This window comes from Lissotriton vulgaris, chromosome 7, assembly GCF_964263255.1.
Source record: "Lissotriton vulgaris chromosome 7, aLisVul1.2, whole genome shotgun sequence".
Lineage (NCBI taxonomy): Eukaryota > Metazoa > Chordata > Amphibia > Caudata > Salamandridae > Lissotriton > Lissotriton vulgaris.
This window is the reverse complement of record NC_141695.1, coordinates 1,194,616,966-1,194,634,819: the sequence shown is the minus strand read 5'-3', so window position 1 is coordinate 1,194,634,819 and position 17,854 is coordinate 1,194,616,966. Positions and strand designations below refer to the sequence as shown.

At 43.6% G+C, this 17,854-nt stretch overlaps 1 protein-coding gene across 1 annotated transcript in view; it reads right to left on the bottom strand.

Annotated features, from left to right (window-relative positions):
- LOC147703148 (septin-4-like) overlaps positions 1-17,854 on the bottom strand; it is a 90,544-nt gene that overhangs the window by 11,540 nt on the left and 61,150 nt on the right. The window contains exons 6-7 of the mRNA XM_086931682.1: positions 7,570-7,687; positions 7,053-7,154 (exon numbers count right to left, since the gene is read on the bottom strand). Of these exons, the coding sequence (XP_086787808.1) occupies positions 7,053-7,154; positions 7,570-7,687 (220 nt within the window). The remainder of the gene's footprint in view (positions 1-7,052; positions 7,155-7,569; positions 7,688-17,854) is intronic.

Here is a 17,854-nt window from a genome sequence, read left to right as displayed (position 1 = left end):
AACCCCATCAGGGGTAGCAAGCGCTATATAAATACAAACCTCTTTCCCTTCACTAGCCCACCACCTAACCTTCTCTACCCAAATAACTGAATAACATATCCACTACTCAAATTACTTCATATTTTACTATACTAATTTTCAACACTAATCCTTTATGAGTTCTGGAGTGGCCTGCTACTCGCCAGAAAAGCGCTTCAATATCCATCAGGGGTAACAAGTGCTATTTATTCCCTTTTATCCCTCGCTATCCTTCTCACTCCAAGGAACTGACTAATATCCACCACTGAAATTACTTTCATATTTCACCATATTAATTCACCACTAATCATTTATGGGCTTCCTGAATAGCATGTTTCAACACCCCATCAGGGGTAACAAGCGGCATATAAATACAAACCTTTTTTTCCTCCTCTATTCTTCTGCTTTCATTTCAAATCCAAATAACTGACTAACCTATCCACCACTTAAAATGTACTTGCATGTTTCACTATACTAATTCAACACTAATCCTCTATGGGTCCAGGAGTAGTGTGCTACCCGTCGAAAAAGCGCTTCAACGCCTCGTCATGGGTAGTAAGCCTTATATAAATGCAATTACAATACAATACAATACCCTAAACCCTAAAACACTACCCTAGACTACACTAACATCACAACCCCACCCTAAACCCTAAAACACTACCCCCAGCATGACCCAGCCCCTACCCTGAGTCCGTTCCCTACAGTAAAACACTACCCTGCACGACCCCCCAACACTACCCTAAACCCTAAAACACTACCCTACACTACACAAACACCACATCACTACCCTAAACCGTAAACCACTAGCCCCAGCATGACCCTACCCCTACCCCCAGTCTGGTCCCTTCACTGAAACACTACCCTGCACGACCCTCTGACACTACCCTAAACCCTAAAGCACTACCCTACACTACACAAACACCACATCACTACTCCCCAACACTACCCTTCACGACCCCTGACACTACCCTAAACTCAAATACACTACTCTACAGTACTCAAACACAACCCTACAACCTAAAATACTACCACTGCACGACCCCAAAAAGCTACACTTACCTCTCTCTCCTCCGTGGTTCCTCTCTTCTCCGGCTTCCAGTGATGTCAGATCTGCACGTCGTTGTTTGGAAATGGAAGCGCCTTCCAAACAACGATGTGGATAGCGCATACCATTACAACACTTGCGTTGTAACAATGCTTGCGATGTAACAACTTGCGTACTAATGGTACGTGTTGTAACATCGCAAGCATAGTAATGCTTGTGAAGTAATGGTATGCGTACTAGCAGCCGCGCACTAAAGACTGTTTACTGTTTGGTAGTGTAACTTCCCTCCAGTACTTAATTTGAGCCAGTGGTTTCCGATACTCGGCACCAGCACTTAATTGTCAACACCGGTATCTATGGCAGTCTACCACATGGTGGCACAGTTTATCTTATTTACAGATGAGCACAACAACAGTTGTTTATAAATTCAATATACTTTGACAACTACTAATACCTGCCACCCAAGCCATTCTAATAGCTTTGGGGGCCTGGAGTAGTCTGAATTCTCACACTTGTGGATTGTGATGGTTAGTAGGTGTGTTTGTAATGTCATTGACAGACAGAGCTGGCAGGGGCAATGGGTGGTGTAAGCTGAAGTGGCCCTTGACGAGAGCCCTGGCACTGCTCGGGAATACAATTGTAGCTTGCAACACAGAAGCTCCTAGTTTCGATCCGGAGCTGGTTGGTGAAGGGGTCAGTAATGTGCATAGGGTGGTGAAGCCGGAGTTGGGAGCACAGCCTGATCAGGCTGCAGTGCCAGTGCCAGTGGACTATTGTACTGTAGCATTTCTGATGTGATTCATACCCCACTGTGGGACCATGAAGTACATGTTCAGATGGGTAGCATGAAGATTCATCAATAATCTGAGCCACCTGCTTTTCATCCTCTATTTAGCTTGTACTGTGCAATACTTGATGTCATTTTAGATGATATTGCTGATTTGTCTAATGTGATAACATTTGCAAATATTGTTAAAGATACACATTTTTTCCCTCTGTATAATGTTTTAGTTTAAATCCAGTACAGTCTTGAGGGACATTAATACTTACGTGCCAATAATCTGAAGGATTAGTAAATGTTGATGGTACTTTGAGGTATGGATGCATGGTTGCTTAGACGAATGAAAGGAGTAAGTGTGAATTCTTTTTGGTTTTGTTTTTTTAATAAAATTGTGAATATTATATAGGCCAATGTTTTTACTTTTAGATATAAATCTAAAATATAAATTGTGATAATAAAGCATGTCTACTTATTTATTTAGTTACTTTGCCTTAATACATTACATTTTTTAAAATTTAAATACATTTGGTTGCCTGGAGATTGTTGTACACAACAGGTGGGTAGCGTGCTGCATATTGAGGGAGTGCTTGGGTGGCAGAGTGATGTAGTTATCATGATTCTGTGTGGGAAACATTTAGTGTTGTGCATGAGTGACAAGGGAGTTGCTCTTATCTTGTCTTTGAGGAGGACATGTGATATATAGGCACCTAAAATATAACTGGGATAAGTCATAATTTACACTGCAGATTATGTGATAGAAAGGAAACAAAGTTCTTTCGATGTCTCCTAGAGGAGCAGATGTGAGGCCTATTTACTAATCCGGGCGGAGACGTCCGCTCCGCACACTCCGCGGCGGAGCGGAGTTGGCCATCCCCCTCCTCCCACCCCCACATTAACAATTGATTAAAACTTAAATATAAAGACTTTAAAGTAAAGATAAACCACTTACCTTGGCTGCGGCGTCCCAGGGCTGCCCTCCTCCTCTTCATCATCGTTTCTGGGAAAACTGCGCATGCGCAGTTTTCACAGAGACGGCGATGAAGAGGAGGAGGGCAGCTCGGGGACGCCGCAGCCAAGGTTAGTGGTTTTTCTTTACTTTAAAGTATTTTTAGTTAAGTTTTAATCAATTGGTAATGGGGAGGGGGGGGCGAGAGGCGGGTGACCTAGCAGAGCTCCGCGGAGTTCTCAACTCCGTGACCCTCCTCGTAGCGCCGCTATGCCTACTACGCCCGGGGTTACTATTTACCTGTGGATGAGGAAAGGAGCAGAGACATCCTTATCCACAAGACAACTTCCTTCTTGTATGGCAATATCATCAGCATACTGGGGATCTAGATGGCCCTCGCTTGCTCCAGCTTCCCTGATAGCTGATAGGAGCGTGTTTAGAGAAGCTTTACCACTGTACAACTCGTTTAGTAGATATTAACAGGCCACACGCCCATCAGAATGTACTATTCTTATATTGACTAATTCACTGACTCATAATGTCTCTTATTTCCTTCTCTGTAGAGCTCTGTTCCCTTCCGTTCATGCTTTTTAGTGCCTCCTCTAGAAGTCCCTCATCCAAACTGTCTTGATTTGCCTTCCTAACCTCTCACTTCAATGGTGGCCTGCAGTTTTCAGTTTTTTCAAACACAACCTGCTAAAATTATACACATACACAGCCTTAAAGAAACCCTGTTTCCCTGATTCCTGGCTTCTGTACTCAGACTACAGACACGTTGGTTTAAAAAACATATATGTGTCTTTCAAGAGCCCGTAACACATAGATCTCGATCACAAGCACCTCCTTCTATTGTGCCTCCCTCGACAGACACATCTTTGTACAGATTTTGCCATTTAAAGTGATTCACACTCTCCAGATTTTTCTCCCTTTAAATTTTGGCAGGTCAACCCTGCTTGAATTTAATGAGGAAAAATGACTGGATAAACACAAAGAAAAACACATTTTTTATGGAAAGCACCAAAATTTCAATGTTCTGCCTCATTTTTCGGGGCCAACATGCAACTGATGGTATTTATCACACCTGGTGATATCTAAGCCCTTGTGTATCGAATGTCACTGGGCGTGTTTAATAGTACCAATTCCACATTGAACTTATAATCAATGCTGTAGGAAACCCACCTTTTCTGCATGGTCACATATTAGTTTTAGCTTTTTACGGACCCTGTCATTTTGCTGGCTTTAGAACTCTGCAAACTTTAACCGAGCTAACCAGTGGTAAAGTACATGTGCTCTTCCTTTAAAAATAGTCAAAATTGGCGTATTCCCATTTGGTATATTTAACTTACCTATTAGTCCCAAGTATAAGGTTTGAAATGTTCTCAAGTTAAATGTTACTAAATGACTGTAGCACCTATTGCGGCATTCCCTACAGGGACAGTGTAAAACATAACTTCAGCCCTATCATTGTAGCCTGACTGTGGCAGTTTAAACATGACAATTCAACCTGTCAAAATAAACATTTTTGACAGGTCAAAACCTCCCTTTCAAATATTAATAAGTCACCCTCTGTAAGCCACGCAGTCCACAAGGCATTGTATTTAAAAGTAAGACATGTAGAAATGCAATGTTTACATGTCCTTACAGTGACTAACAGGCAATAGCTAGTTTACACTGTGGCAGACCTAGTTTTCATATGTAGACAACCAGAGTACAGATTAAATTCCTAATACTGTATCTTGGAAATGGGACTAGCTATAAAATAATGAAATAACTATTTTTAATAGTTATTAAAAATCCAATGAAATGGTGAAGTTGGATTTATAATCAATATTAAGGAAAAATAACTTTTCAAAATTTACCTTTTCCCTGCTTGAAGTTCATGGAGGGTAATTTACATTTGCTCTCCCACTTCTGCCAGCCAGTAATTTGCATTTCAATTGTTGAAAAAAGGTGCAAAATGCCTCCTAGGAGCAAACAATCGGCTGGCATGAATTTGCAGAGATGACTCATCTGAACCTCCCAGAATATGGTGGATATGGGCATCCTCTTTGCATTACAGTGCTCGAATGTCAAATCCTGCTTAACAGGTCTCTTCAATTTTTACATATAATACTGGGGTCACACGTGAAAGGAAAGGAAACGGGATGCCAAAACAATTCTTGTATATCTATTGTCTGGTTGCTGGAAACCCCTAATTTGTTCTACCAGGCTTCTGTCTGTGGGTTTATTGAGGGTACCGTGGCTGCTGCAAACAAAATTCTGGTCTTGGTTATGGGAATATACTAGGATTACAATAGTATATTTCCTACACACAGTCCCAGCCCTCAGAGCACCAGTTTAGTGTGGCCAAAGACCTATGCCATCTTGGAAATGGCCAGAGTTGGTAGGATTAGCCCTGGGAACTTGCACCTCATTGATTAGGGCATGCCAAGGAGTCATTTCAACCCACCTTAGAACGCTGCTGGACATGAGAAAGAACAGAAAAGAACAAGACCTGCTATCTGCAACGTGAGAAGAGATCTGAAGGACTGGACCTGCTCTCTCTTTTACCCAAGACAAAGAAGTGCACTACAGTGTCATACAGCAGACCTCCTGTTCAAATTACTGGGATACAATAATCTACAAGAGGCCTTTCCTGCAACTGCCCAGCTGTTCAGTGGCAACTCAACCTGTTCCAGACCCTACTGTTGTCTGCTACCTGACATCCAATAAGTCTCTACTCTCTAGATGCCTACTCTGATGTTCTGCTGGCTTAAAACATATACTACTGTGGCGGATTGGGACTTAAAGGTCTAAAGTCCAAAGGTGAAATATTGGACAAGGACAAACCTGGTTGGTGTATTCGACCCATGCTCCATTGAGGCAGAGTCTCAAATTGTGCCTAGATCATTGACCATCATCTGTAGTTTCTGCTTGTTGCTGCTATTCCTGCTTAAAAGTTTTTTAAAAATCCTATCTCTGGTTCTCCTTTTTGGATGTTAGTCATGTTGTTTATTAAATTCTGCTTATTCGGTTTGGGATGTTTGTTGTTTTTCATTTAGACTTTATTACTGTTTTGGTACTGCAAAAATGCTTTAAATTTTGCCCTGTCTGCTCCTTGCCATAGATGCGATGGGGTTGAGCTTGAGTTAACTTTGTGACTTTAAGGGTTCCCCTGACAAGGGCTGTGATTATTCCTTGAGTTAGGTAGTCACCTTCCCCAAATCATAATCCAATTTCTTACAGAGGCAATAGATGTTAGAGACTGTGATCAGTTACATGTGGAAAGTGCTCTTCAAAGAAGTCTAATTGATCTTAATCGGTAAACGTGTTTAATTTTTTAAGATGTTTTTTTACAATGTAGCAACTACTCCAGGTTTACAGGGTTGGTGTGGTATTGAAACCGAGTTGGGGGCTAAAAGCAGTCAGGCCCAGCAGGCGATTAACTTTCCCATGCAGGCTGGTAAGTAATTCAAATCTGATCTGACGTGGGTTCATTTGCCTACAGTCAGCTGCCGAACAGCTGCTACTGGCCCTACAAAGGGAACCAACCAAGTCACTGTGGATCTCAGTATGCAGGGCATCGTCTAAAGTAGTCACCTCTCTATCAAATGGAACACGGATCACCTCACCTTTGTGGTGGAGCGGCCCGGGCACTCTGTGTTGTCAGCATGCCATGTTTATAGTCCACGATATTCCTTTACCAAGAAGTGCTATCTGGGAATTGTACTCTTTGTGTGCTTTAATTGAACAAATGAGACTAACACATTGATAAGAATGATAATGAATGTTACAAGGTAATGCCTAGAATGAAATGTGGCGTTCTTCTGAAAAGTAGCTATCTTATAGTCTTAACTCATTCCAAGACAGGGAGTTACTACACTAGTAGCTGTGTTTAGAAAAAACACCCACTCAAATAGAAGAATCTGGACTCAATTCATCAGAAGATTATTTGAGTGCATCGTGCATTGAATGGCCACGGGTGCACTCACCCAGACAAGACAGCATAGAAAAGGGCGCTGATCTAACTAACATCCCGGAAAACTGAACTATATGGTTTGCAAGGGTGCAGTCATTTTCTCCCTGGGTTGAAGCAAAGCAACGAGAAACAACTTCTCCTAAGCAGCCTCTGGACTGCGGCATGAAAGGTTCTTCAATACTGCGATTCCAATGGAGCTGTTATCCTTAAAGTAAAATATTAAAGTTAGGACTGTGAGTCTCTCCATCCCTGGATCTAGGCTTTGTCCTTTTGGTACTTGCCCTGCAAAGGTCTGCCTTACCTTGAGCTGCATGTCCTGCTTCTTGAACTCTTCATCCTCATCAGAGTCGCATTCCGGGAACTGGTAGATGCTGATCTCGAATTCCTCAATCTCGTCCCGGATCTAGGATGGGGAGGGAATAAATGTTACAGTTAAAATTCCTGCTAGAACCTTCACTGTGTAGCTCCACAAACCACCCATCATGCTTTGGAAAGCCCCATTTGGTTCTTCCAGCCCTCCGTCTCCATCACCATATCCTGCAGGAATACTTGGGATTGACAGGCTGATGATCCTGCAAATCTTATAGGGCTGGGTTGGTGCCAGCTTTATGTCCTGCCTTGGAGAACTGTGGAAATAAACAGAGTTTAGGGAAGCTAAGGAGGTGACCTTGATGCTACCTCTCCCCAAACCTGAAAGCTTTGGAGCAGCCACTAAAAGCCAACACATCAGAAAGACAGGTTTGTTTCAGTGTTTGCTTTATTGGTTCAATTTAATTGTAGCCAGATTCATGCACCCCAGATGCCCCCTTCCACCTCACCTTCTGTTTCTTTTCCTGCACTTCAGCCGGGGTCAAGGTGTCTGCTTTTCCAATAACGGGGACAATGTTCACCTTGTTGTGGAGGGCTTTCATGAACTCAATGTCCAGCGGGCGCAGCCTGTGGAAAAGAGACAAAGGGGTGGTGTGGATGAACCCTTGTATAATCCCTGATGCACCCAAACCTTTCCAAAGGGCCTTGAAACTAAACGAATAACTAAGGCACTGTTTTACCTAGATCCCAAACCCATGCCGAACCTAAAACTAATTTCTTGCTCTTCCTTTGATGCTGATAACTTCCCAGGATCTTTTTTTCTTTTAGGGAAGCCACTCAGTCCTTGAGGATGCGATGGTGGACTCACTCCTTTCCCTTCTTGTTGCTGAGGCAGATGGATAGAGAGGCGCCCACCAATTCCTTCACCCCATGTAAGCCTTACAGGGAGCATCCCACCCCACCATACATGGCCTCGGTCAGCTCACAGCCACACATACCCAAGACTTGGTGGGTAGATCCGAGGATGGATCTGTAAATAGGATCTCCTTTAATGAGAGGTTCTGCGAATCAGTGTATTATCAATTGATACGTATTACTAAATTATTATTTTTTTCCAAAGATTGTATTTTAGTTGTAGATCATTTCATTTAGAGTTCTAATATCTCCAGTACTTTCATGCTCTTGGTTGCATTTCCAAATATTTAGATAATCCCAATAATACTAATTACGTTGAGTGTTTTCTCCCTCTTATGTCCAATAATATCATCACGTGCATGAGACATCTTCCTATCTGATGGTACTGGAATCAGGGCTCTACCACCTTCAGAGCTTGTACGTTGAAACATGCCCCGTACATATGTATATCCATTAATCAGGGCACCTTCCATCGTCTCACGTTATCTATTTTCTGCAGGGTTGCTTCTCTAAAAACAATAAGCCAGCCACTACACGTTTAAGCACCTTACATAAAAAAGTGAGCTTGCCATCATCTCTACAAATCACATTCCTTCATTTCTTGAATGAACCAGAATTATTGTAGATTACTATGGATGACTCTTTGAGGCTGCACCATAATGATGCATCATCACAGTCAACACTGTAGTCTGCCATCTTAGAGCAACTTACTAGCTAGGCTGGCACTGCCACTAAGGAAAGCACTCTGTAACTCCCTCTACCCCCTTCAAAATGGCCGCCACCACTGCTCTTGCAGACTACCTGTCAAGGTTTGAAATTGCAAATGTTTAAATCAACCATTACCTCTGCTTCGTAGAAAACTGTAAAACATGTTTTAAAAAAGACACAATCACATACTACCCAGAACCATTGGTAGCAGAGAACGACTTCTATTCCAACTAATTTCTTCTCTTGCATCAATTCCACATTTTGCTCACCCAGCTCAGATCGCGCGCAGGTTAGATATAGCCAGGCCACCTCTGCATGGATAAGGACATTGCTACTCAGTGTGTTGCGGGAGAAAGGTCGACAGAGAGCCTCGAAGACATCATTCCACTGGACAATGCCCTGCAGGGGACACAAACTGATAGAAAAGAAGCGTATATTTGGAGAGGGGTCGCCCTTTGAAGCTTGGTGATCTGGCAGGGCCACGTGTAAAGTAAGAACAGGGACGACTAGGCAAGAAGAGCAGTAGCTGCAGAGGAGGGGTGTCAGATCATAGTGACCGTCGTGGGATTCACACCTGTCCCGTCTCCAGGGGGAGACAAAGGGGACAGCCGGTGATTTAACACTCAGAAAGAGTGACAAAAACGTATTCTCTTACACTTTCTGACATCTTCATCCTCTTACATTACTTCCATAACATTGGACAAAAAGACTTTTTCTAGTTCCTTGCGCCTGTGCAATTTATCAGTCTGATATTTCTGAGCTTACCATTGTTTGTTTTTAGTAAAGCTTCTCTGTTACCTATCTTTTCAGGCTCCCTAAACCTGAGTGAATAGTTTATTTAAGAGCATGGGAATATTGGCGGCTCCACTGACAGCAATAGAGGGCGTCAGGGCCAATAATGGCTGGTACAAACCTTGCTCCAACACTCCAGTGTTTGTATTTTTGTTTCTCCTTCTTTAGGATATTTTACCTGCAGAGGGTGGTGTGTTCTAATAAAATTATAGCCCTTCTGCTTCGTTGTTCGATGCTCTTGCTGCGGGTAGGCACTATATTATTAAATCCTCTTGCCTGGGAACTCTGGGAGAGGACCTTTAACTACAGATATAGCCCTCTGCAACAGGGTCCAAGTCCATTGAAGGGGTCTTATCCCTAGGTGCGGGAGGGCTGGTTCCAGGCCAGATATTCAGGCTATTCACATAAGATACATTTGTATAGAATTAATCCAAATGAAACTACCTTGAATTAAAACTAACTTGCATAGTTTATTTATTTATAAAGTTTTATATAGCGCAAACTTGACCCAAGAGGGTATCAGAGAGCTTTACATTTAGGATTGTTGCGTTACAAGTTACATCAGATACAAGAGGATAGTAAGGTACAGTACACATAAAAAATGTTTCAATAATTCGTAGGAGGGAGGGGAGGAAGGAGTAAAAGCAGGGAGACGAGGAGTTGCAATGCCCAATGTCCGGCTGGGTAGGTGACGGTCAAGGGGGAAAACCAGGGCCAGACTCCTCATTAGGATTTTAAAGCGCTGGCTAGACTCATAGGTATCAGAGCGCTATAGCAGAGGAACATTGCGTTACAAATTACATCAGTTACAATAGCGTAGTAAGGTACAGTAAACAAACAACGCGGTTGAGAGAATTGATAGGAAAGGAGGGGAGAAAGGAGCCATAGCAGGGAGACGAGGAAGAACTGTGTCAAATGTCCGGAGACAAATAGAGAGGGAAAGGGGAGAGGTGGAGGGAGAAGGGAGAGGACGAGGGGTAAGACGGAAAAGAGATAAAGGGAAAGTCAGCCCAAAGACCGAGTGGGTAGGTGACAGCCAGGGAGATAATCCAAGGCCAGTCTCCTCTATAGCTCTCTTGGAAGCTCCAACGGGCATCGGTCAGAAAAATGGAAAGAAAGGAGACAAGGAAAACCAGAATACCAGAAATACGCTGGGGGGGGGGGCGAGACAGGGAGAAGGGGAGAAACAGTGTCCAATGTCCGGCTGGGCAGGTGACGGTCAGGGGAAAAACCAAGGCTGATTACCTCAATTAGCTGAACAGAGCAGCTCCACTGGTCGTCGGACAGAATGCTCGATATAGCGCTGGCTAGACCCAAAGGTATCAGAGCGCTTTACATAAGGTTCCACAAAATTAAACAGGACATTAGAATCAGGTAACATCAGTTGCTAGAAAAACATTTCAAGAGCATAGAAGCGAAGAATGGTAAGTGGGTAAGGAAGGTGAGGAAGGGGAATATAGGACAGGGAGACGACTGCGCACTGATCCAGTCCGTCTTTTCCACGCTGCCGTCAGTTTGAGCTGCAGTCTGAGCTGCAGCTAGCGGGGGAGAGATGCCGTGTGAGAACTCCAAAAACCGAGCTCTGAGCTCCAACTGCTACCTCCTTCTCCAGGCTCCCAGCCTTCTGTCCTCTCTTCTCTGCCCCAGGGGGGGTCTCAAAGCTGCTCATCAACCGGGACCGGAGCGAGCAGAGCATACACAGAGCGGAGGGAAGAAGGGGGCTTCAAGTGCAGCTGTGAGCCGTCGAGAGACAACGCCGTGAGCAGTGAGCTGAACCTACAGAGCCGAGGACGCTCTGTAGTTGAAGGTGAACGTGAAGGAGTACTGCCCAGAGCTGTTTTCTCCATCTGTTTATCCCCCTGTTCCCTCACCTGCCCGGACACTGCAACCTGCAGACTTGTCACACCCTTGAAGACAATCCATCAACAACTGACAACCGACTGCAGGTACTCAACATCCTATTTTAATTGGGGAGCCGCTGCGTCAGCCACAGAGAGGAGGACGCTTTTTCGCTGCACTACAGGTCCCAGGGGCCAATGTGGAGAGCCCGCATCTGAGACTGCTTATCGCCAGGTGCCTACTTAGCCCCTCGTCGCTCCCGCTGCGCGAATCGCGCACGGGCATGCGCCCGTCAGTGGCAGGAGGAGCTCTTATTTATTCGTGTTCAACACGTTGTTGAGACATTGCTGGGGCTTTGTTGGTGTGGACAGGTCTTACTAACTTTTGCTGCTTGACCCCAGGAGACTCCTTATCTTTGTGACCAGCGGCCGGGCTTGGCTCCGCCATAATCAGCGGGAAATCGACCGGCCGGGCTTGGCTCCGCCGGTCGAACTACATTGCCCAGCAGCCTCCAGGGGCAATTGACGCCAGCATCCAGCGCGCCAGGCGGCGCATAAAGCTTCGCCAGGGGCCTAGTTCCCCATATTCTTACTAACTTTTGCTGCTTGACCCCAGGAGACTCCTTATCTTTGTGACCAGCGGCCGGGCTTGGCTCCGCCATAATCAGCGGGAAATCGACCGGCCGGGCTTGGCTCCGCCGGTCGAACTACATTGCCCAGCAGCCTCCAGGGGCAATTGACGCCAGCATCCAGCGCGCCAGGCGGCGCATAAAGCTTCGACAGGTCCCTCGTTCCGCGAGGACGCGCGCGGGGACGCGCGCGGGACGCGCCGGACGAAGCCCGGACAAAGCCCGGACAAAGGGCGGGCCCTCAGTGGCTGAAGTAGGCTGGGCTGGGCCTACTTATTTATATTATTTATCTGTATTGTTATTATTCTTCGTTTAGTGTTACATAATGCATATTGTCTTGTGACGATATAGACATTCTCCCTATGTGCAGGAATTCTCAGTGACTTTACCCCCAAACACTCATCTTCTTATTGTTTATTTGTTATTAACTACATTTATCGCGGTTTTTGGTCTCCCTTGCTCTTTACACGTAAGGATGACGGCAAAAAAGTTACGTTCGGGGAGATTATTGGGGGGTAGGTCTTGTATGAAGACAAGATCCAACCCTCTTAGAAACAAGGCTGCTAATAATTTGTTATTAAAAGGCCAATGCCAGCTGCTGCAATTGTGGGAAAAACCCAAGGATACCGATTTGTTAATAGATGAAAACACAGCATCTGCCATAGCTTCTTCATCTGGCACAGCCCCCATGGTGGGCAAGAAGGAGCCTCTTTTGATGAACAAAGAATACTCGGGCTCCCTGATTTCTGAGGAACCTGGCCCAGTGCTTCCTGAAATGACTGGTGACATTAAGTGCGCTGCTTCTAGTCCTGAGGGTGGCCAACAAAATAAGGGGTTTGTAAACCATAAAGTGCCTTTATCTAATGTTCCTATAGGAGGTTTACTGCCAAATGTGGACGGTAAGGGGGATCTCCATCTGTCGAGTATTGACATGGAACTATGTGGTCGATACTTAGCTGATGTTACCTCGAAATCTTCTGAAGCTATTAAGTCCCCGATCGGGGCTACTCTCTCTGGTCTTCAGCTTTATAGCAGTACTCCCTCCATAAAATCGCAAGACATTTCCTCTCAGTTTAACATCTCTAAGAGCCCACTGCTTAATATATCCGGCATTGGCCCCATTGGTCCCCCAGGCTCTGATAAATCTGAAAAGCCGATTTCCGAATCCCTGATTGCATTGGAACATTTGTTGTCTTCTATTTTACTGTTATTGGGTAAATTTGTGGGAAGCTCTGATTGTATTTTGGAATCGGTCACACAGATACTAAATGTTTTACTGTTAAAGCTCCCGGAAAAGGTCCCTGATTTAGTTACTAAGGTTGGATCACAGGGGCCCGAGTCGGGTAATGGCCATCTAGATGGAAATATTAACCCAGTCCAAAATAAACTTGTGGCCATTTCTAAAAATGAGCTATCTTTAATACCCACACTCTCTACATCTAACTGTGTAAGAAATTCTGTCCTTGAAATTGAAGAAGAAAGTGTGGATGTTTCCGCCCCAAAATTGGAAAAAGCGCTATTCCCAATTTTTGTATCGGAAATTCAAGGGATAGGGGGGGAAGAAAAAGTAAAATCTGGAAAACATAGAAAGAACAAAGGAAAAAAGAGGAAACCTATTCGCAGATATAGAAAGAAAAGACAGAGACAAATAATCTTTGATAATTCTCAAGTTCCTGATATCAATGAACCTATCACCGAAGAGCCTGTGAATGGGTCCTTGAGTCAGGAAGCTGCTACTCACTCTTCCGATCATTTGAATCCCTCTGCATCAGGTCTCAAAATATATTCCAATTGTTCTCTCTTACCTGTGGGAGGCCCCCCATTAAATGTAGGAGGAATGTCGATCCCTATCACCGTAGTAGAGATGGAAAAGTTAGTCCCTATGTCTTCTGTGGCTCTTAATCCCTCTGCTCCTGCTTTTCACGCCATAGGTGATGGCGTTGTATGGCCTCATCATTTGCCCATAAAAGTACCAGAAGTTTTTGTAGATACTTTAACTGTGGATTTTCTATCGTTATTTGATTTTGACCTGCCTTTAAATAGAGCAAGGTTACTTAAATGTTTCAAAGACATAGAGAGTTTAAAGTTAATTCAATCTATCTATATTGATTTAGTCTCCTTATCTGGTACAGTTGCCGCGTCCTATGTTAGGGTGAAGTTTTATTCCAAACTTATAGCAAATCTTATTCTGCAACAGGCTGAGAATTTCCAGTGTAGGGGAATTGATGTATTACCTGTTCTGTCTTCCGGAAGAGATAGGCTCCCTCATAATAGACTTTCTCAGCAGGGCACTGGTTATGATGGCCCCCCTTCCTCTTTTGATGATTTAAAAATATGGGTGTCAAAAAGCAGACGTTTGGTGACGCATGTAATGCCTGCCACGTTAATTCAGAACAACCTCCCAATAGAAGATAACCAGCGGTGGAATTGGCTGCCCGGCGCTTTGTCTAGTAAATTCTCAGACAACCCTAAACTTTTTCAACATCTTTAGCAGTAATTTGAAAGTTCTCTCTTGGAACGCTGCGGGGATAAATAATAGTCCTGAGAAATTACAGTATTTGTTCTCTTTGAACGCTAGTGTGATTTGCATCCAAGAGACTTGGTGTGTTAGTAGTTTGTGTGCTGGGAGAGATTATTTTGTCCTAGAGGCAGTGGCCTCTCCTTCAATGAAAGGGCATGCAAAAGGGGGAATTGCATGCCTACTAACTAATAAACTAAAATGGAACTTCTCCCATTATGTTGATCCAAGCAACCTCTTTCAGGCGGTGACCCTCAGTAGCTTACCCAGTATTGGAAATAATACATCTCTGGTAATTATAAACGCTTACATTCCCCCCGATGAATGTTTTAATACTATACTGAAGCAAGTCTTTTCATACATTAAACAGATTAAAGAGTTAGAACCTTCCCCATATGTGTTGTTAGTAGGTGATTTTAATTGCAAGGTTTCTAACTCCAGCTTAAAGCTATATAGAAACAAATTTAAAGAAGAAGCCTTTCTTATTCCCCAATCCCTCTTTCCCAATAAAATTAAAACAATAAGAGAGGTAAACTGTTGCTAGAAGAACTTTCAGCGGCGGAGGGGTTAATAGTGAATGGCAGGCTTCCATCTGATGTTCCTGCTAAATATACTCATAGATCCTCTCAAAGCGAGTCAATTCTAGACTATGTAATCACTGACTACTGTATTTTTTCCTTGGTGAAGGATCTGACGGTCTCTCCGACACTATTTAGCGACCACAATGTGATTACTATAAGCCTCTCATTACAACCTCCTACTCCCGATTCATGGTCCCTTAATGGTGATGTAGTTAACTTTCATAAGGTATCTGGAAGATGCTTCTGGAATTTTAAAGCCAGAAAGGGCCTGGAGTGTATTCTAGGTAAAACAATCCTAGAATTGAATAGTTGGCAGGGTTCCGAAATGATTCATTTTGAGAATTTTATGAAGGAGATCATCCTCGTTGCTAAAAGGTCTAGCCCCTCTGTAAGAAAGATTTATGTTCCTGGACCGCTTACCCTTTTAAATAAGGAAATAAATAAATTAGTGCGGGAGCAATTTTTGTGTAGATCTATTGAAATAAATAATAAAATATATCTGTTAAAAAGAAGGAGAAGCAGAATTAGGAAGAAACTTAAAAAAGAAAAAGAAGATTCACTTTGGATAAGTCTCTGGGAGGCCGCAGTTCATGGGAAAGTTAGACAATTCTGGTCACTCATTGGTGAGGGGTGTGGAGCTAGAGTTAGTCCTCTCCCTATTCCCATTGCTGAATCGTCATAGGTCTCTTTTATTTCCAACTTGTATGCTGGGAATGGTGGAAGGGTAGAAGATAAGGGGATTATGAAAGAAGATGAGTTTTCTATTGACTCCCCCTCGGAGAAAACCATTGAATTGGCCATTAAGGACATGCGTTCCTCGGGAGCAATGGGGCCTGATGAACTTCCCATATCAGTATTGAAGCAGGATCCTGTTTCATGGAGCAAGATTCTTTTTCCATTATTTCGATCTTGCTTCATTACTAAAATTGTGCCCTCTTCTTGGAAGGGGAGCATATTGGTTCCATTATTCAAGAAGGGCGAAAGGGACATTCCAATAAACTATCGCCAGATAGCCCTCCTTGATGCCATTGGAAAAGTATTTTCCAAATGTCTTCTATCATTAATTACTGATTGGGTTGATGAGAACCAGATATTACCCCTTGAACAAACTGGCTTCCGTAAAGGGCATGGCGCATTGGACAATCTTACTGCCCTTTAGGTTATCTCAGATAAATATATAAGAGACCGCGGGGGAGGAGTGTATGCGGCTTTTATTGATTTCTCCACAGCGTTCGACAAAGTCCACCGTCCCTTGCTGTGGAAAAAGCTATCGGACTTGGGTATGCCTCCCCCCTTATTAGACTTGGTGCAATCTTTACACACGGACACTTGGTGCCAAGTGCTACAAGGTGGAGAAAGGGGTCTATCGCGGGTTATCCCCTCCATTAATGGATTAAAACAGGGTTGCCTCCTGGCCCCATTACTTTTCTCCCTGTATATCGCTGATCTTCCAGCTTCGCTTTCATCCTGTGTTGGCATAGCCCCGGTAGTAGGGGGTTCTTCTATTTCCTGCCTGCTATATGCAGACGATATCCTTATCCTAGATTTAACACCCAAGGGACTGGCTAATCGTCTGCAGGCCTTACATCTTTTTGCAGAGACCCACTTCATGAGGATAAATGCCACAAAAAGCAAGATTATGTGCATTACAGGAAAGAAAAAATCTAAATCTGAGAATTATGGTTGGTCTGTAGGTGGTCAGAAATTGGAGGTGGTTAAGACATACACCTTTCTAGGTAAAATAATCTCTGCCAACCTGAGCGAGAAGCCTCATATAAAGAATGACTCCCGCAAAGCTTTATCCCAAGGTAAAAGTCTGAGCGCCCTTTATTCCGCGTCAGGGAGAAGACATTTTGCTTGTTTACTGGAGGTTTTTAGGGCAAAAATTCCATCTACCCTCTTGTATGGATGGAATTGGTTGACCTAAAGCATTGGGGTTTATTACAGATGGTAGAAGGAAGATTGCTAAGGTCTATAACTTCTCTCAACCCCGCTTGCTCTGTGGCCGCTTGTAGACTTGAATTCGGTCTTCGCAGCAGTTGGGCGCAGGGCCTGTCAGCTCTAGTTCGATGGGTTGCTAGCCTGGCTAGAGGAGAAATGGGGTCTTTGAGATCCCTACTTAAGGGGGAATTGTTGGGCAGCTTAAAGGAATACTCCCAAATCGTTAAGAACTTTAGAAAAGCTGTGGCACTTCTTGATTTGGAAGAGAGTACCCTTTTTACTATCTCTCCCTCCCAGCTAAAATCTCGTTTGAAACAGGCTTCATGGGATTTTTGCTTCATGTCGGACAAGAAGTCCATGCAAGTAAGAGGGGAGGCGATTTTCTTGTTAATACGTACTCAATGAAGCTTGCCCAACCCTATGTCGCTTGGAATTTACCACATGGTGTGCAGAGATTTTGGTTCCTCCTAAGGCAGGATTTGCTACCCTTAAACATTCTTTTGGCAAAATGGTACGGGTTCTCTCCCACATGTAATTTTTGCAATATGTCTGTACAGGATCGTTCTCATGTTCTGTTTATATGTCCTGCATTGCGCCCACTTCGGTTGAAGTGGTTAAGATCTATTTGTTTGCAATTGAGTATACTTAATGTGAATTCTTTTTTACTGGCCCTATATACTCCCCCAAATGAAATGTTTTGCTTCAATATTTTTAACTTTTTTAAAGGATTTTTAGCTATTTATTGATGAAATATGGAGGTGTGTGCCGTTGATTATCCTGTCTCGTGGAAAATGTTGTAGTTGTCATTTTTATTTCTGAGAATGTGTATTTGTATTTGTGTATTTTGTTTTATGTGGACTTCTTCGGAGTGC